Consider the following 20,369-nt stretch of genomic DNA (forward strand, 5'->3'; position numbering starts at 1 on the left):
TTTGATAATCGTTCAGAAATGTTAACTATTTGAAACCAAGGTCAAAATCTTTTCTAAAAAAATAATATATTTGAAAATGTTGCTTCACCATAGAACTATATAGGGCTGTCCTTTTTCTTATATTTTCACTGTAAATTTTCATCATTGTCGTGAGGTGAATTACAATTATTGTTATTTTTTTTCGCTATCACACATAAACCATAAATCAAAGTTGTTTATGACCAGCTACAACTACACGCAACATTCATTTCAGAACGTAAATATTTTGACATTCAAGTTGTCGTAAGTTTTCCACGCTCTATTATTTTTGTGGAGATTTCTTGTAATCATTATTGTTTTGGAAAGCACGTTGGCCGGTACTCTTAATTATACAGCTGGTCTGTCCTAGCCTGTGACTGCCCGCACAGAAAATAACGGTCCTTTCATTCGAATCTCGAAGTTTCCTCGACCTGCAAGATGACTTTGGGGCCATACAACAGGCATCAATCCGATAGGAAAAAGTGAGATTTTGATTTATTTGTACGTGCTTTGCAACGTTCATTTGTCTTTCGGGTTATTAACCTAATTTTCCGTTACAGGCAAGCAGCTTTAGCCGCAGCTTTTCCTCAAGGCATTCGTTGTCAGAAGTGCCTTGAGTTTGGTCACTGGAGTTACGAATGCAAAGGGAAACGCAAGATCCTCGTGCGCCCTTCCCGCACACAAGTGCTGAAGAAAAATCTGAAAGCAAAGGAAGAAGCACATTGCAGGCAAGTACTGTTTATAAATATACTTTGACATCTTACTATTCTATTTTATCTATAGCCAATACAAATACAATACAATAGCCAAATACAAATATTGTTCAATTAAGCATTCGTTTTCAAGAAGTAAAGTTTGAATAAAAACGGTGGCCTTAACAATACTTGGTCCTACCCTCTAAGTTTTTAAATATTTTTGTTGGTTTGGTTTAAACTTTTACCTCCGTTCTAAACAGTAAATCATTGATCAGTCATTGATTACAGTTTTTTTTATTGTAATTTAATAATGAAATAACAGAAAAAATGGTTTTTCACATCATAATAAATACTCTTTGCTATGTATGCATGGCAGTGAGACTTTTACAGGCATTGCAATTTGCTTGGAATATAATTTCTCTACTAACTTGTTTCACATTGATGCAATGAGGGCTATCGCGTATGAATTCGCCACTAGAGGCGCTAGTGTAGCGTGAGGTCGCCAAAATGTCAAATCTTATAGTTTTTGGGGTGAGCTACGCGGGTTTATTTATAATTAGAATAATTTTGTGAATATTTTGCAATATCTGAAATTAATTATGGCAAATATGCGTTCCGGGACAATGAATGTCCGTGTTTTGAGACAGCTTTGTCTTACGGAAACCTTTGTCCTCCCTTTTTTCCGAACAAAACAGGGACTATGCAACACTGTGGCATGCTCGATATTTTTATGGTACGGTTTTAAACTTTGTTTTCACGCCCGTAATAACAGACTTTGAAAGCCATACGTATAAACCTCACGCAACAGTGTGCCATCTAGTGAGACAAAAATCGATAGCCCTCATTAAGTGCAACTACCAACTTGATGACTCATTTGCAATGCTATTAATACATTTTTGTATGTTCACTTTAGCGGAGGCAGTTGCAAAATTCCGAATAAGAAAAAGAAGTGCGAAGGGTCAAGCTGTTCCGACAATAGCTCGTCAGACAGCTCCTCTGATTCCTCATCAGATAGCTCCAACTCCGACAGCGACAGCAGCAGTGACTCAGAAAGCGACAGCAGTGACAGCAGCAATTCTGGCTCCGGAAGTGATTCTTAAATAATTTTAGCTGTAGGGCCTTCTCACAGTAAAGCTGCATTACCACTGGCAACACAAGATATTCTCTGGGATAATGAGCTTAAAGGCTTGTTACCTTTGGCCACAAATTAAAAAAAAAGAGATTCCAATACAATCCATTCCTGTTTATCTTATTATATGCTGTGTATCCTGTGGTAAGTGTAGTGTAAGGTAAATTTCCATTGAGATAAGACAAGGTAATTATGGCTAGATTTTTAAAGGATTTACACAGTGAAGTCTTTTATCACAATAATTATTTTCAAATGATTATCTTGTCTTTCTCTCAAGGCAAACTACCATAGATAAGCTAGAAATAGTTCAAAGCCTTCAACACTGTGCTACTGTGAAGAGAACACGCAGGTAAGAATGCTGGTCATATTTTAATTAAAAAAAGTTTATTTTTTGTCTATTTGATTGATAACTTTTTAAAGTGTGAATTTTATTTTATTCTTAACTATATGATGCTAGATGTAAGGTTCTATAAATGTGTAGTTTCTAACTTGTGATGTCTGTTACCTAATTGCTAATAAACAATTAAATTGTTACTTCAGTGAGTTAGTGTAGTTGAGAAATTGTTGGAACATTTGTAATTTGTTTATTGGTGATGAGGGTAATTTTATAAGAGGATTTTTAAATTATTGAGACCTTAGAGTAATGCCTAGTATCTAAATCTACATAACTTATTAACTGGAGATTACTGGACAAACAATTACTTGTATTATTCAACTTTGACATTGGTGGAATTATCTTTTCTCTATGGTATGTTTGGAAATCAGTAAGTGCTGTGAATTAGATACATAATGGCACTTCACTATTTTGTAGATGGACTGTATTTTAGGGATCATTCAGTTTAATTGTTCTTAGATAAATCCTTTATTTAGATTAATATTAGTGATGCTATGCTTTTAAATTGCCTGAAGTATTTACATGAGTAGTTGAGGATTTTTACAAAGGTAGAAAAAAGTTGAAAGTTATCTTCAGAAATTTTTGATTTACTTGTGTGAATATTCAGATGTAAACTCTTCGCGTCCTACAGATCTATAATTGGCATTAGAATAGGTTAGAATGTAGAATATAATCTTATTTTCTGTGTATCTATCGACTAAACTAAGGTTCCACAATACTACTCATGACATTAAATGTTAGTGTAATATTGTTCAAATGCTTTGTATATTTCATGCGATAGATGAAGTAGTTTAGCCCTCGCGGTAGTTACATGTTTAGAATATTTGTATGTATGCATATTTTATAAGACCTGTATGATCAAATAAACGTCTTGGAGTTGTTAATATAATTTCATTTTAATTTGTATTTGAGTCATGTATGTCATCTCATAAATTTGATAAAAAATAAATTCAATGATTGATGAAAAGTAGCTGATGGTTTTATTTTGTCTATTTTATATTAGCGTCTGTAGACGTCCATACCATCATTAGAAATGATCAAATGATACCTAAAGGACCAAACTAATGTAGACAGTGTAACTACATTTTCAGTAATTTAATGAAAAACAATTCAATTGTGTGTGTGAAGTTCAAAATCCGCACTGGGCCCGCGTGGGAACTACGGCCCAAGCCCTCTCATTGTGAGAGGAGGCTGTGCCCAGCAGTGGGACATATGTAGGCTGGGATGATGAACCACTAACTCATTTTTGAAAGCAGTAAATTTCAAAATATGAAAGAAAAATACACACCTGGAAAAAAATGTTTATTTTCGAATACAAACAGGTTAAAATTAGAGAACAGATTCATTTTGTACTATAAAAGTAAGGCACTTACACTAACACTTACACAAGTTTAAAAAGTATATCCTTACGCGTTCCAACGGCTCTTTAATAAAAACAAAAGAGAAACAATTCTACCTTTGCATGTATACGAGCAGTTGATACATTCAGAGTTCAATATAAGTAATATAACATATACATGTATTTTTGTGCAAGTATCTTGCACGCTTGTCATATTTGTATGAATTTTGACGCACGTGCGCCAACTACTTGCACAAAATGTGCAAGCTGTATGTGAAATATGCATGGCTTAATTGTTCTTAAATTATTAGGAAAAGGTGGGTAATTCTATTTCTAAATTTCCGTTATGTCCAGCATATTCAAACATGTAATTAATTACTTCTTATAATTAATTGTAAATTATTAATGTGATGAGGACTTGCAATATGCTGTGATTTCTATTAACGCACCACTTTTTAGGTTTTCTATGGTGATGATGTGATAAGTTATGATAAAAAAAATTGATCTTAACACTACCACAAATTAGGCCTCCGGTAGCAAGGCTCCATTCTAAGCAGCTGGGCTACTACGAAACTCGAAGTTCGTGTCGTGCGGTCCCTCTGACACTTATACTACTTAATACGAGAGCGAGAGGAACGGTGCGATACGAACTTCGAGTTTCGTAGTAGCCCAGCAGAGGCCGTATAGTGTAACGCGCTGACGTTTGCGACCGCAATTTCCATCTCTTTCTACAATCATCTTAAGCTACTGTTACACATGGTAGTTATTAGCACGAAAGCATGCTACTATTGAGCAAATGCTATCTACTAGCATGTGTGTATAGGACACGGGCTACTATTATGCATGCTTATTTAGTGGCATACTAGTTATTAGCATGCTAGTGACGAGCATGTGTAAGACGGCCTTTATACTGAGTGACAGAAAGAAATGGTGAAAACGATTGTGATTGTATGAGACAATAAGGCCTCAGGGACCATTGGTGAACGAAGTTACTGGCAACACTTACTTATTTTTTTATACTCTTTTTATTTAATCTGTGCAGTATTGTACTATTTTATCTTGTATTGTTTATATTGTTGTACTGTTGGCAATAAAAAAAAATCTTTCTTTCTTTCTTTTTTATACTACGAAGTGCAAAATTCGAACATCATATCTTGCCGTCCCGCTGACGCTTATATTATTTAAAATACGAAAGTGAGAGTGACAGTTGACAGTACGATACGAACTTCCATTTTCGAATATCCTAGTAGCCCCCCAGGTTTATTTATCTATTCTAAACATAATTTTCACGCTTCGGCAGGCGCCTCAGGCAACACGTGTATAATAACCTTCCTCTTCTGGTCGTAGGTGAAGTCGTTCATCTTAAAAATACGGCTGTCGTAGAAAGGCTTTAAGTCTGTGATGTTGATCTGTCTCGCTCGCTCGATGAGGTCTCGCTCTGATATCTCGATGGTTGATTGTGAGTGATTGTGAAGGCCTCTCATGTATGCCAGTTGGTCCATAGTCAGCTGTCGCAAGATGTAGTAGAGGAGTTCGCTGTGATCCTTCTTGTAGGACAGGTACTTTTGGAATGTCTGTAAAAAAATTATGTCATGAATGATACAGATATAAATTCTTTAGCTTAGCACAATAAATTCAAACACGTTTTACGACTGGTGTCAATAATTAAATAATTATAAATCCATGGATAGATCGAGTTCAAAAAGTTGGACCATTTTAACCAATACTAAACAATAAAAAAAGTTAAGTGATTAAAAAGACGCACGACTTCATTCGACGCCATATTATATTAAATGTTCTTTTTTTTTACGTCATTCGAGCTAAGCCGTGTGAACATACATGGAATGAAAGCAAAATGAAGCATGCACTCGAAAGAACATTCATTAGAATGAACCGTTTTTCTGATTGGTCCCCCTATTCCCCCTATTCACCTAGAAAAAGTGCAGAAAATGCCCACGGGACCCAGATGCATTTAAAATGGTTACCTGCCTTGTCGCAGAATTATTGTTTGCCAAATGCTTCATTTGCCAACTGTTTCGTTTCGCAACTCTCAGTTTTTTCCGAAACCAAAAAAAAACCTCAGTGAATTTTCTTATGCTTTTATAGAACACAGTAGGTTAGGTTTGTTTTACTGTATGAAGTTCCCAAAAAAATATAGTTTTAGAGAAAATTGTGAGTTGGGAAATGAAACAGTTTGGCAAATGAAACCTTTGGGAATCCTGAGTTGGGAAAACGCAGAGAACCATTTTTTATACATATAAGTTGTGTAGAATACATGTTTTATGTACCTGTCTCATGGCTCGCATGACACTGTACTTTTGCGTATCGACGAAGCTCTCGAGCATGGTCCGGATCGCCATATTGACGTCCTCTTCTGCCACCTGCGCTCGCAAATGCATGCGCGCGTGAGCTTCGCTCATGCGAATAACTGTAACAAAAGTTCAGGTTAAAAAATATATCATACAATTCAAACAAATCACATCATATCAGAACCAAGTTTCAAATCGAAATTAAATACTGACTGTCAATTTCGAAAAACTAAGAGGTACGAGTCTAGCTTTGAATTTTGAACACACTATCCTATATTTGAGGCCATAGGTCAAACCACTAGAACACCACGGCTTTACAATGATGAAATATGTGTCTTTACTATTTAAAATATATATCATCATCCCAGCCTATAAACGTCCCACTGCTGGGCACAGGCCTCCTCTCAGAACAAGAGGGCTTAGGCCATAGTTCCCACGCGGGCCCAGTGCGGATTGGGAACTTCACACACACCATTGAATTGCTTCGCAGGTTTGTGCAGGTTTCCTCACGATGTTTTCCTTCACCGCAAAGCTCGTGGTAAATTTCAAATGTAATTCCGCACATGAATTTCGAAAAACTCAGAGGCGAGCCGGGGTTTGAACCCACGACCCTCAGCTTGAGAGGCGATAGGTCAAACCACTATGCCACCACGGCTTTTAAAAAAATATATATAATTTACAATATTTGCCACATTATGCTAACGCGTTTCCCAGTCGTTACGTACGACTTTATTCTTCAAGTTAAACAGAAGCCAAGGGTTTATAATGGTTTCTGTCTGCTTCGATATAACAACATACCGGATTCAATATGACGGACGGTGATGGGTAAGCTGCCTGTAGCGAGGGACTCCTGGCGTAGCTGACTGTACATTTTCGCTACTTTGTCTTGATCCATGTTCTATAAGGAAGAAAAAAAAAAGGGTCAGGAGTGTTATTTAGTAAAAGAACACAAAGTAACCTAACACAATGTAAAAAATACTTTCATCGAAGTGGTATATCAAATCAACTCACTTCAAAATACGTCAAATTGTCACCATACTCAGGGACAAGGATAATGTTACCAAATCTTTACAATTAGTATATATAATCGATCATCTGATTTTTAGATCATTTTCAGGATTACGGCCGAATTTTGTAAATATCGAGATTTCAGAATTTTCAGTAAAATAGTGTAGATATCTTCTTGAAATTCCTCCCCCATCGCAGGTTGGACAACATCATGGCGATTCTGATTTTGGAGGCTGCTGCTCTAAACAAGGAAGTGGAGTGGTACTGCAGTTGAACCAGTCTCGAAAATTCTTCAGCCACGAGTGTATTCGAGAGTAGATATAGGTCTTTTTATTTATATTAACCCCTCATCTCCCAACAAAATACAAATTAGGTCACTTACGTAGCCAGGGCTCGTCCTAAAGGACGAGCTGCTGTAAACAGTATATTAGTATGATAAGATAGAGGCCATTGATGCTTTAACTAAAACTAAAGATCTAAAACAGAATTAAAGGAATCATTGCCGTCGCCGTAAGAGCCTTATTACACTTGCGATTTGCGGGCGAGTTGAAAGCGAGGCGAGTTCGCTCGTATACCTTTACTTGCCCGAATTTCACTTGCCATACCAACGTTTGCCATAAAATATATAGAACCGTGCTGTTTTCAGGATTTTTTTAAATGTCATCTTATAGAATGCAGTAGATTAGGTTAGTGTAATATCAACTTTGAAGAAAATACTATTTCACAAATAAATTACTTTATGGCAAATGAAAATTATGGAAAACGATACATTATGGCATATGAAATTCGGGCAAACGATAGAGAAACGAGTTTGCTGCGAAAGCGTAACGGTTTCGCCGCGAGTGCGTAACGAATTCGTCGCGCGTTCGCTGCGAATTCGTCAGATAAAGGACAGGTTAAAAAAACATAAACATATACCTGAAGTTTAGGCCGCACGTTTTCTCTCGCGTACACGATATACTTCTTCAGCAAATCCTGCGATATGTGGAACTCGGGGTCCGCGACCTCATTCTCTTGGACCGCCGCGTCGCGTTGCGTTGGATGGTGACGGATGTGGGATGCCACCACGAACCTGACAGCAAACAGGTGATACATTACGAGATAAGGAGCGAGATACTATAAAAAACCGTAGCCACGCGGGCCCAGTGCGGTGGGACACGCCCAAAAGAGGTGTCAGCGTATATAGCCATTGATGAAAAAATTAGGTATATGTATTTTCTAGTAAGGATTTCGTATTTTATACGGAATCTTCCAAGTTTAGGTATATACATTATGTCTTAAGGATGGTAAACATGGAATTACGAACGAGAGTCTTTCATTAGAAGCTCAGACTGAGTGCTTTAATAATTCTACAACCAAATTTAGCATATTTACAAAAGTTTCGATACTTTAGCGCAAGGAAAGTTTGCAGCAGTAGCTGAACGTACATACATTAAACTCATTACACCCTTTGGCGTAACACGCAAAAAGGGCTCTAGGGTTTTATTTCGAGGGTTGCATCCAAGTTAGCCTGCATGTTACGACACTGTCAAAGTCAAAGTCAAAATATCTTTATTTAATTTAGGCTATAACAAGCACTTATGAATGTCAAAAAAAATCTACCACCGGTTCGGAAAAACCTCTGTTGAGAAGAATCCGGCAAGAAACTCAACAAGGTATATTAAATTATTTTTGAACAGATTTACAATATTATTAAATGATATGTATACATCACAAGTATTTAACACGACTTTATTTTTAACACAGTAGGTTCGCTATTTGAAGGGATCGCTAATGCGGACTGTTTAAGAGCAAGTGTGATGAAAAAGTATTATCATCATAATTACTTGGCAAGATGCGCGTCCCTCATTGGTTCCGGTTCGTCTCGCACGACGCAGAGCACGTCGAAACGCGACAGAATCGGCTCTGACAGGTTCACGTTTTCCGAGAACGTCAGGGACGCGTCGTACCGGCCGCCTATCGGGTTGGCCGCCGCTATTACTGAACACCTGTGGGAAAACTAGAGGATTAGGATAAATAACAAAACAAAGATAAACAACTATTTATTTTTCACACCTCTCCTTCAGAAAAGTAACTTTTCCTCCCTGTCGAGAGGGAGCAAAGTGCAACTTTTCTGTTCAAGGCTTTTCTAAGTGTTTTATTGCAAATGCCATTTTTTTAAGTTGATAATTGTAAAGCCACGCCATTTTCTATGCTGGTTGTTCTTTAATAATATTAAGAATTATTTTTTTCAAGTTTATTAATGCTTGGTGTGAAAAGTTGTATGAGCCACTCGGGGGCAAAATTATTCTCATCTTGGGCGCTAACACTTGAATCCCTCATTACGCTTAGGATTCTACTTTAGAAGGATTCTACTATTGTAGAATCCTTCGCTACATTCTGGATTCAATGTACGCCCTCGCCGTAAATACACCATTTTGCTCCCTTGTGACACAAATAACTATTTTAATTAAAATACTGGCGATCCGTTTCGCGCGGCCGGTGTAGTTTTGAAAAAAAAAAAAGAAAGATATATGCGGTTTTGGTTCTCAATAATTTTACCTGTTCAATGTCGGAAATAAACATAACACCGTATTTAATGAAAGAAAATCCGTATAACTCACGTCTTAAATCGAGTTTAGCCCAATCTGTTTCGGGCTAATTCGTAGCCCTTCTTTTCGGAGCAACGCACTGCTCGCGCGACTAAACTACAGTAGTGCGCGTGTTGCAGCAGCCGCCGTGTACTGTTGCTCCGAGAAGAAGGGCTACGAATTAGCCCGAAACATGTCGAGCTAAACTCGATTTAAGACGTGACTTATCCGGATTTGTTACATTTAAATACGAGTGAGCCTCACAGTAGTTTAATGTTCAAAATAACACTGTCTAGACTTACCTAGCATGCAAAGAAGTGACAATGCCAGCTTTGGATATAGAGATGGACTGTTGTTCCATAGCCTCGTGTATGGATGTGCGGTCCTGGTCATTCATTTTGTCGAACTCGTCGATCAGACACACCCCTCGGTCGGCTAGCACTAGCGCGCCTGCTTCCAAAGTCCAGTCTCTGAGGAAGTAATAGAACATTAGTTAACAACGGGAGAAAGATGAAAATTATCACTGAGTTTTTGGAAATCATGTGCGAAATTAATTCATTTATTGCTATTAACCTCCTGCCTACCAAAGGTACTTTTTTGGAATATCTTTTAGAGCTTAAGATGTTCAGGGAAAATAGAGGAAATAATCTCCGGCTTCCTACTAGTTTTTCACTATGTACTTTACAAAAGACCACAGTGTCCAATTATAATTATTTCTATGTCCTTCCCAAAGGAAGGATGTAGGCACGAGGTTAAATAATTATTTAGTATCTTGTGGCACTCATTCAGTAACTATTTTCGTCGATCTATTTGGATCCATGCGGGCAGCCCAGTTCCACTTCAAAATGGCAGTCTTGGCATCCACATCGACAATTCGTGTTTGTATATGTCAATTTGTGTTGGTTGAAAGAGTTTTATTCAATTTAGTTTATAAATCAGCACTTCTAATGACCTTCGAAAAATCTATTACTAGTTCGGGAAAGCCTCCGTTGAGAAGAAACAGGCTATAAACTCAACAAGACATATATTTGTTTCAAATCCGTTCAATCTTTTTCAATCTGAAGGTTCTTGCATTGCATGAAAAAAAAAATGTTTATAACTCGGTCTTACCGGGTAGTAGGGTTCTTTCTCACGTATGCGGTCAAACCCACGGCACTGGCACCCTGGCCGGTCGTAAACACGGCTCTTGGCGCGATCTAGAAAAAAAAAACATTAAAATTTAAAGCAAACTAGCCTAACAATAACATTCCCATGAATCAATCATCACCCAGAGGTCGCGACTTTACCTGAGATACAATCCTGTGACAGACAGACATTCATCCCAGCCTAAATACGTCCCACTGCTGGGCACAGGCCTCCTCTCAGAACAAGAGGGCTTGGGCCCAGTGCGTATTGGGAACTTCACACGCACCATTGAATTGCTTCGCAGGGTTGTGCGGGTTTCCTCACGATGTTTTTCCTTCACCGCAAAGCTCGTGGTAAATTTCAAATGTTATTCCGCACATGAATTTCGAAAAACTCAAGAGGTGCGAGCCGGGGTTTGAACCCACGAGGAGCCACCACCACGGCTTTTTACACACAGAGCACAAAGACTTTTTAGACAGACATTATTTATAGCGACATTAATATGGTTCAGTTTGGCTCCCTTCGGGACGGAACCCTGAAAAGCAACAAACATACACACACTCGCCAACTTTTGCGTTCATAATATCAGCAAGATAAGTAAGTTTATAATTTTAAAATTTACATTTTTAGGGTTCTGGAGCCAAAATGGCAAAAACGGAACCCTTATATTTTCGGCATGTCTGTCTGTGTGTCTGTCCGTCCGCAGCATTGCTCAGGGACTATAAATGCTAGAAAGCTGTAGTTTTGCACGAATATGTATGTAAACGATGCCGACAAAATGGTACAAAAAAAATAAAGAAAAAATTTTTTTTAGTGTACCTCCCATACACGTACAGTGGGGGTGATTTTTTTCTCTGATCCAACCTTGTAATGAGGGATATCGTTGGATAGGTCTTTTAAAATCATTAGGGGGTTGGTTAAACGATTTTTCGATTCAGTGATTTTTTTGCAAAATATTCAACTTTAAAGTGCAAATTTTCATTAAAATCGAGTGCCCCCCCCGTCTAAAATCTAAACCGGTACGTGGAAAAATTTGAAAAAATTCAGAATGGTAAGCATATCAAACTTTCAAGGAAAACTATAACGGCTTAGTTTGCTTGAGAATTATTAGTAGTTTAAGAGTAAATAGCAGCCTAAGGTATAAAATATACCTAAACTTGGAAGATTCCGTATAAAATACGAAATCCTTAGAAAAAAAATTTTTTTTTCGTAATGGCTACGGAACCCTATTTTGGGCGTGTTCGACACGCTAAGGGCCGGTTTTTTTTAATGGTGTAGCTAATTTCACCTTTTCAGTGTACTTGAGGAATTGGGATTTCGCCGTACCAGGATCACCGCATATAAGGACGTTGATGTCGCCTCTTAACTTATGCTTTTCACCTGCAAATAACCACACAAGAACTCATTGAAACAAATTAAATACAAATGTGTTTTTGAAGCAGAATTTTCCAAATCTGTTCATAAATCAAGGAATCCGAACACACATAAGTTTTGAATGGATGTACCATTTCATTTTTAACACAAGTTTTTTTTCTCATCATACTTATGCAAGTATCTATAGTCAAAAAAATCTAGTCTAACATCTGGTAGCGTGATTAACTGTTGTGTTGCTCTGACGATGAACTACAATCGAATTCGAAACATGTCAGCGTAGTGTGGTGGTAGTGATAGTTGGGTTTGTGTGATGTGTGTGTTCTTACAGCGTGGAGTTGACACATTTTTGCATAGACTTTGCGAAGCTATCGTAAGATCCCGGGTAAGCAAATTGTCTACAGTTCAGATTCAGAACATTCTATTTTTAAAGCATACTTTTGCAGGTGGTAGGACCTTGTGCAAGGTCCGCCCGGATTGCTACCACCATCTTGCTCGCTAATCCTGCCGTGAAACAGCAGTGCTTGCACTGTTGTGTTTCGGCGTGGAGAGTAAGACAGCCGGTGAAATTACTGGCACTTGAGGTATCCCATCATAGGCCTCTAGTTTGGCAACGCATCTGCAATCCCCCTGGTGTTGCAGGTGTCTATGGGCGGTTGTGATTAAGAGTAAGCGATTAAGAGTAGCGGTAAGAGATTACCATCAGGAGACCCACTTGCTCGTTTGCCATCCAGTCGAATAAAAAAAATAAAAAAACTGAAAACAAGGTGAAGTACATACCAGGATTCTTCGCCTCCCCGCCAAACAGTGCCAGCGCCAATCCCCTCTTAATATAATCATGTCCGTATATAGAGGGCGCCATGCTCTGTACGATCCGCTCACCAATCCGCGGGTCTTTTGACAGCTTGACGATATTGGCCACGTCTTCGTCGGTCAGAGATTCCACTATGTGCTTGCAGTCTTTCACTACTATGTAGTTGGCTATGATTACTGTTGCGAATACTGGAAAGCCCTGTGAAAGATGAGATAGCTTTTATAATAAAGTCACAGTGGATCACGAGGCAATCATGCGGCCGACCGATTGGCTACAGGGGGAGAGTCGGAGAAAAAGGATGGAACCCATACTACCTCTACCTTGAAGGTGATTGTCCACTGGCGTGGCGAGACGAGAATTGAAATTTGTATGGCGGCGCCCACGGCGGCTCGCGGCGGGCGCGGGAGAATGCATACAAACTTCAATTCTCGTCCCGCCTCGTCTCGTCTCGCGTCGCCGGTGGAAAATCACCATTAGGAAGGCTGCATAGTAAACTGCGCACAATACCAAGGTAATGCACCAACAATTAGACAAACCTAAATAGATAAATGCAAGCAAACATGAGACGCCCTCTACACAATCAGACGTCTTTAGACGACCAGATGGCCTAGTGGTTAGAGAACCTGACTACGAAGCTTGAGGTCCCGGGTTCGATTCCCGTGTCGGGGCAGATATTTGTATGAAAAATACGAATGTTTGTTCTCGGGTCTTGGGTGTTTACTATGTATTTAAGTATGTATCTATAATTATATTTATCCGTTGCTTAGTACCCATAACACAAGCTTTGCTAAGCTTACTTTGGGACTAGGTCAATTGGTGTGAATTGTCCCGTGATATTTATTTATTTATTATTAAAAAATCAACCCCAGATTGTCCCACCCATATCTTACAAGAATGTTTTGGCTTGGCTACAGGGCACTACACCTCTGTTCACCGGGGTCGTTCCAAAAAGTCGTCGGCAACATTAACCTTTTCGACGCAAACGACTCATATATACGCACCGCAGGTTCCACGCCAACGATCTATATATACGTCCATTACTTCAATGCAAAAGCAACCTTCATTCAATTGTGTTAAGGTTCATTTTTAGACACTGCAATATACGAGCTTGGCGTATTGGTGATGTCTTTTGTATTTAACGTGGCGGCGAAAAGGTTAAGGGTCTCCTAGGTTTCTTACAGGAGGGAGACTGGCACGAATAGTGCCTACAGTCAGTCACGCAAAGTAGGCGGACATAGAAGTCGAACTATGGTCCTATGGAGAACAGTCCGCTTTTAACTATCGTCACGGAATAGCTAGAAAATGGGTAAGAGAACACATAGAAAATCTAGAAAACAATCCCTCTAATATTAGTTTGTCCGTTCGGTTGTTTGTTATCTATTCTCGTCTAAACCTACAACTAAACGTTTTTATCCCGGAAAATTACATAGTTCCCGCGGGATAGCGATAAACGAGTCGCGGGTAACAGCGAGTATAAAATAAAACTGGGACTGGGCAGTTCTATTTTATATTGTTTTTATAACCAGATATTTTTCATATCTCACATGAAAGCCAATTTAAGTTTGCAATGTTAGTAGTGTGCCAGGTATTCAAATCCATAATATAAAATTCAATTCAAGAAGTTGCCATTAGCAGCGGCAACAGACAGACTGTGAAAGGGACAATTAGATTTTAAAACAAACATTGGACAGTGTAACATGTATCTGAGGCTCCCCATGAGGCTGACATAGTCACATTTTGTGTACTAAATCATAAAACACAGATAGTTCAGAAGTCAATCTCCTGTATGTACTTCACTTTTCATACCTACGCTCGGCGGTCGCTCTAAGGTTGTCAACTATGGCTTATGCACCAAAAAACTATAGTGTTAGTGGCACTCGTATCTAGTTGTTTGATTTATTGTTGAGAATGAAACGGAAAGAATGGAAATATAAATTAATAACTAAAATATTTTAATTTTAATGTCATTGTTATATTATAAATTTGTCACAGAAAATATCTTGCGACGATTTCGTTATTGGCGAAATTCACGATTATTTCATTTAAACAACCGTCCACTGAACAGTTATAATACTTTTTTTTGTTGCTTATAAAACTTTTTTTTGTTGCTTCATTATTGTACAAAAAAGTTCACAGACGCGTGTCTCAAACGGATGGCACTCGCGCTCGCACTGGTCCCAACCAGTCCGAGATATCATGTCCGTGAGCAGTGTCTATGTGTGCGTTGCTCGAGCGCACTTGTATGGAGATTGATTTCCGAACTATCTGTGTTTTGTGACTAAAGCCTCTTTAAAAGATAGGATTAAAAATAAATAAACATCTCACCTGTTCAGTATTAAGCGAGCCATCATAGTTGTTAGTATAAATGCCCGTTAGGTCGACCTCGTCTCCCGGCTTGCATCTGTCACACAGATCAGCCAACAGTATGCACTCCTTGGAGCGAGGGATGCGACCAGCTGGGATCCTCCCTGGTGACTCCTGAATCGTGACCTTCTGATAGTTTCTGTATACTGTTTGCTCCATGTTGACCTGAAAAGTATCTGTAACTTTAGTAGTGTTGCTAGTGTAATTTGAGTTGCCATATCTGAAAGCAGAAACTGCCAAGTTTCTAAGTAAAATTAAAAAACATTTATTGGACATCTGGAAGGTTTTTCTTTTTTTTTATGAAATTTTTTAAAGAGGCTTTTAAGTACACCAAATGTGCCTCATGGGTGCTCATGGGAAGCCACAGAGAACCACATTAAACTCTGCCCTGTCCAGAACTTACGGAAATTTGCATGAAAATAAGTTTCTTGATGAATGTATCTTTTGATTGCATTGACATAGTAGTTAGGTTTTTCACTGCTTTAAAAGGTAGAGTAGACCCAAGCATTTGATTTTAATTTCAGCTTGCTAAAGCAGTATGCTAATCTAAGGCAAAAAAACTATTAAAAAAAAACTTGCTTACCATAAACGGCCCAGCGCTCTGACACTCCGGACAAGAACCAGGCTTGACTTCAGAATTCTGCGACTGAACAAACGGCCCCAAAATATACCCACACCGATTACAGTCATACTTGACAACTGACAACTGAGGCAATACCCCAGTAGTGGCTGTAATCACACCCACAGTCCGCACCAACTGATTCAAATGAAGCTTTCTGAAAGTCCTCAACTCTTCAATTAAAGGTAAGTCTGATATCCTAACATGGATCTCTGATGTAACTCTTTCATAGCTAGGGAACATCTGTAGAACGACATCCTTGGCAACTTCATCGAATATTTGTAACATTTGGAACGGTGCTTCCGGTAAGAAGTAGGCTAAGACTTGTTCCCGGCGAGCTAGAACGTCGAATTCTACGTGAAAGGAGGCCTGGTTGTGCTCGCACATGCGACGTATGCGTTCCTTGTAGACGTACTGGCTTTTGCTGTTTGTAAATGTGCGGAGGAAGTTTTTGAATCTGTGGAGAAAGAGGTACATGGATTTAACTGGCTGTAAATAAATGACTAGTTCAAGGGTACATGAAAAAGGAAAAAATTAGAAGTGTGATATGAAGTGTTCATTTATTTTAATACATTTATAACTGTATCACAAAATTTTAATCCCTTATTCATAAATAGTTGTAGTTATAGTCTCTGTGTATATACCTGTTTTTCTGTACTGCTTGCTATGTGTTGGTGTGCAATAAAGAGTTATTGTATTGTATAGTTAAAAACTTCACATAAACATTCTTTTGAAACAGATAAAAAAGTTGTAATCTAAAATCCATCACCACACATCATCATGGCAAAATCTTCACACACATATCATTGGTGCTAACAATAAAAAAATGACAATTCCTGGGTTAAAAAAAAATTAACATCCTTGTATACTGCCATCCATAAAGACGCGTGATTTTGTCAAAATGAGACATTAATGACATTGTAATAAGAACCACGACACGCGTCATCGTGAATGACTCTACCTATACTTGATTAACATAAGTTGTAAAAATAGTAAATGAAAGCATAAATTTCAGATAGTAATTAATATTAGCGCTCATATATCCTTTATACCTGTTAGAAATCTCAGTGCGTGGGCCAAGCATAGAAACCCACTCCTTAGTCGTATATCCCTTGGTGTCCTCCAAGTTCTCTATGCTCTCAATCCCCTCTTCGACTTGTTCATCGGCGCCCATGGCCGCTTTTTCTGCAGCTCGACGGCGCTTAGCACGAGGTGCGCCCGTGCTCTCTTCATCGGAATCATCTGGATAATTCAGCTTAGTTAATAACCAGGGGGGCTACTACGAAAATCAAAGTACATATCGTACTGTCCCTCTCACTCTTAAATCAGCAGGATGCCAAGAATTTTGTACTTTGTAGTATAGGGCCAGCTTATGCCAGACTTTGTTGGTGGCCCATATAGTATATCCCCAAAATAATAAACATGTTCAAGAATTGCTAGTTTAAAGTTTTGTTTTAATTTTAATAACTTGACATGTAAAATGAATAATGTTTAAAGCTATTAGATACATAATTATTTTTATTAAATTTTTTGGTTCTTACTCTAAAACAAATTACTCAACTTTGTTTTTTTAAATGGCGACTTAAGTTACTGGAAGATTTAAGTTACTTACCTAGTCAAAACATTTAAATCCTGGACAGACCTAATCAAATGACCACCAAAATATTAAAATAAACATTAACTACTGTAGATTTCTAATAAGAATACAGTGTCACATGCTGCTACAAATTTAGTCAGAATTTCCATGACAACAATAAGACCATTATTGGCCAGTTGACATTAGAGTAATATATAAAAAGCTATAGTATTAAAACAATATTTTTAGTGAGTTTTCAAAACTTTATACTGAAACGAATAAAGATTGTAATGTTTTATTACTATAAATTTATTTCAAATGTATATTTGAACAATAAATGGTCATAAACAGTATAGTGTCCACAAACGGTACTTCTGCCCTAATCGACTTGCACTGCATTTCTGGCATATTGCAAGGATTATTTGTAAAAGATAAGATTGACAATATCTTCTCACCATACAACAACCCTCGATCATCCCTCCTACGGCCTTCTTCTCTGTCCCTCTGCCGCAGCTCCTGCTCTGCTGCTCTCCTGTCTCCAATAGACATGGCATCGTAGTTCTCATCGTCCAGGTCTTCATTATCATACCGATCCAGTGCTGGCATTGGGCGGTAGTCCCTGGAGTGTGAAACTTTATTGTAAATACCATGTAATATAAAGCAAGTTATTTTTTTTTCACTTTGAAAGTCCAAGCCCACACAAAAACTTAAGACACAGCTGCAAAGGTGTAAAATTGCTGAATTCCTGTAGGTGATGTCGTCATAAAAGAGACACAAACAAGCCTTTAGGATCTCAGAACTCACGCTTCCATGTTATCATTAAACAGTTCCTCGCCATCTTCCTCTTCTTCCTCCAGAGGGTTTTCGCCGAGAATAGCCCCTTCGTCTTCAAACATTTCATAGTCTCGAGCCGGTGATGTCATGCGGGACCGAGCACCGTCTCTCTCGGCCGGCGAGTCAGGGGCAGGGGAACTCTACAAGCAAAAATAAACCAGTAAGTTATAGATTTGTCAAGAATCTGTTGAGCAGCAAACGATCGCGCTCAAGACTGAGATTTAAAGATAATTAAGAGGTAAAAAGTAACGTACCATTGTTTTGTATGCGCCTTAGTTGCTTATTCAACGTTAGGCACAAAAATCACTTACAAATATAACACAATTGCAACAGAATAACAGCGAAACACGATGCCACAAAAAAATAAACAGGTTAAAAACGAAATGTCAAAATGCGCGCGAATTGCTGTTTGTTTGTTTGAGCGCTACATTATGCACTTCGGAAAACTGAATTTGTGTAGTACTAGACGTTTTTCAACGTAAATGAAACAGCTCTAAAACTGAATAGCGATGCATTTAAAAATTCTATTCTTGTTATTTTTATTACGTTGGCTTTCTTCTATCGCCCAGGAACATATATAATTGAAAGAAATGAGACAGTAATGCAAAGACTAGATTATTATATAGCGAGTAATGTACCGTAAATCTTCCGAAAAATCATGTTATTACCTTATTCTAAATAAAAGCTAAGCCGGTGCGCCGTTGGTCGCCTGTTATAGATTTATTTCCCATTCATTAAATCAAATACTAAAGAAAGCTTCTTGCCAATATTTGTAGTTATGTTTGAAAGTTGCAAATCAATCATGAAAATTGGTTTACATCTTGCTTCCTGTAAAATAATGAACGTAGCATAACCTAAAAATTTTGACAATGACAACTATTCTATCTATCTACTCTTCCTTCACTCACTTAAGTCGCTCAAGTCTTTTATGTTGTAATAATCCATGATTATTTTTGTTATGAAATAGCTTTAACCTACAACTGTCCCATGTTGTACTAGAAATTTAGAAAACGAATTAATCATGGCGAAATATATAGCGCAAATCATAGTACTCGGCGCTCAAGTTGTCGGAAGAGCTTTTGCAAGAGCATTGAAGCAGGAAATAGCAGCGTCTCAAGAAGCCGCAAAAAGAGCTGGAGGTGGCGAAGCAGGCGCCCGAAGAGCTGCAGCCAATGCCTCAACTGGACTCACCTTAGAAGAAGCTATGCAAATTTTAAATATAGAAAAACTGGATATGGAAAAAGTGAAGAAAAACTATGAACATCTGTTTTCAGCTAATGACAAATCGAAAGGAGGTTCCTTCTACTTACAGTCCAAAATAGTAAGAGCAAAGGAGAGGCTAGACACTGAATTCAAACAAAAACAGCCAGACCCCGACCAAAGTCGAGCAAAAGACACCTCATGAGTGCTTTAGATAATATTATTGGTTATTAAATTAGTTTAGAACAAATGTTGTTTTTGTAAAATACTTTATTGCATAAAAATGGATACCACAAAAGTGACTAGAGTACATCAGTCTTTATTACAATGCTGATTATGTTATAAAAATTACACAAATATTCATGTTCACATAATGCTGCTCCACAAACAACTATAGCATTATTAGAAATCAATAAATTTATCTAAGCATATAATTGGAATGTTTCAATGCCTTTTTACCTATAAACTTATCTTACAGATATGTAAAAATATTACCTAATATGATGGCTACACATTCCTTATAAATGTTAATTGTACACAGAAAAATAAATAAATAAATATGACTAGTTTATAAAATTCAATATTAAATATGGCAGATAATTGAGCAACTGAAAATTCAATCTTACTATAGTTTAAATCAATAGTATTTATACTAAACACATATCAAAGAACAAATATTGCTGTTTTTACTTGAGATTCTTCACATTGTTAACTCATTAAATAAACAATTTTCTGGATAAGTTAATGCTAATGTGCAAGTGTCACATTTTGAAATATACCTGTTACAAACATGTAATTACAAGCAGAGTTCCTTTAACATATTTTGGAGCATCATAGCTGATGTAACAATTTATTAGTGTCTGCTGTTGCATGGGTAACTCTCTTTTTTGTGCACACACTCACTTCCATGGATGTCACTACCTGAAATATTAGATAAAACATTAATCTTATGATGAGTTCCTGTATCATAAATAATTTGTGAATCCATCATAAAAAAATGCACT

The 20,369-nt window shown here is 37.8% G+C and overlaps 3 protein-coding genes across 4 annotated transcripts in view; 2 read left to right on the forward strand and 1 right to left on the reverse strand.

The window, feature by feature from the left end:
• Positions 1-18,564, reverse strand: part of Mcm2 (DNA replication licensing factor Mcm2) — a 70,141-nt gene extending 51,577 nt beyond the window's left edge. The window contains exons 1-15 of one of the 2 annotated variants that reach the window (XR_012452572.1): positions 18,420-18,564; positions 18,136-18,305; positions 17,787-17,950; positions 16,808-16,997; positions 15,720-16,212; positions 15,098-15,301; positions 12,739-12,970; positions 11,876-11,967; positions 10,573-10,658; positions 9,765-9,932; positions 8,719-8,880; positions 7,811-7,964; positions 6,683-6,782; positions 5,864-6,003; positions 4,188-5,149 (exon numbers count right to left, since the gene is read on the reverse strand). Coding sequence is in view for 1 of the 2 variants with exons in the window: in XM_074103403.1 (XP_073959504.1) it covers positions 4,862-5,149; positions 5,864-6,003; positions 6,683-6,782; positions 7,811-7,964; positions 8,719-8,880; positions 9,765-9,932; positions 10,573-10,658; positions 11,876-11,967; positions 12,739-12,970; positions 15,098-15,301; positions 15,720-16,212; positions 16,808-16,997; positions 17,787-17,950; positions 18,136-18,305; positions 18,420-18,422 (2,646 nt within the window). In the remaining variant the exon portion in view is untranslated. Of the gene's footprint in view, positions 1-3,525; positions 5,150-5,863; positions 6,004-6,682; positions 6,783-7,810; positions 7,965-8,718; positions 8,881-9,764; positions 9,933-10,572; positions 10,659-11,875; positions 11,968-12,738; positions 12,971-15,097; positions 15,302-15,719; positions 16,213-16,807; positions 16,998-17,786; positions 17,951-18,135; positions 18,306-18,419 lie in introns of those variants that run through there. The other variant, XM_074103403.1, reaches the window with a different exon arrangement.
• Positions 243-3,206, forward strand: LOC141439220 (uncharacterized). Its single transcript, XM_074103412.1, has 3 exons — positions 243-500; positions 579-746; positions 1,627-3,206. Exons 1-3 carry the CDS (start codon positions 457-459, stop codon positions 1,811-1,813), a joined length of 399 nt encoding a protein of 132 aa, XP_073959513.1. The 5' UTR covers positions 243-456; the 3' UTR covers positions 1,814-3,206.
• Positions 18,565-19,035: 471 nt separating the features above from the next.
• Positions 19,036-19,799, forward strand: blp (mitochondrial import inner membrane translocase subunit Tim16). Its single transcript, XM_074103213.1, has one exon. The coding sequence runs from the start codon at positions 19,187-19,189 to the stop codon at positions 19,568-19,570; it is 384 nt and encodes a 127-aa protein (XP_073959314.1). The 5' UTR covers positions 19,036-19,186; the 3' UTR covers positions 19,571-19,799.
• Positions 19,800-20,369: the final 570 nt, after the last annotated feature.

This window comes from Choristoneura fumiferana, chromosome 20 (genome assembly GCF_025370935.1).
Source record: "Choristoneura fumiferana chromosome 20, NRCan_CFum_1, whole genome shotgun sequence".
Classification (NCBI taxonomy): Eukaryota; Metazoa; Arthropoda; class Insecta; order Lepidoptera; family Tortricidae; genus Choristoneura; species Choristoneura fumiferana.

Excerpts from the sequence above, each read along its gene's own strand:
- LOC141439220 (XM_074103412.1), top strand. The coding sequence starts at position 457 with ATGACTTTGGGGCCATACAACAGGCATCAATCCGATAGGAAAAA. Across the intron at positions 501-578 it reads CATCAATCCGATAGGAAAAA|GCAAGCAGCTTTAGCCGCAG; the intron begins GTGAGATTTTGA and ends TTTCCGTTACAG. Across the intron at positions 747-1,626 it reads AAGGAAGAAGCACATTGCAG|CGGAGGCAGTTGCAAAATTC; the intron begins GCAAGTACTGTT and ends TGTTCACTTTAG.
- blp (XM_074103213.1), top strand. The coding sequence starts at position 19,187 with ATGGCGAAATATATAGCGCAAATCATAGTACTCGGCGCTCAAGTTGTC.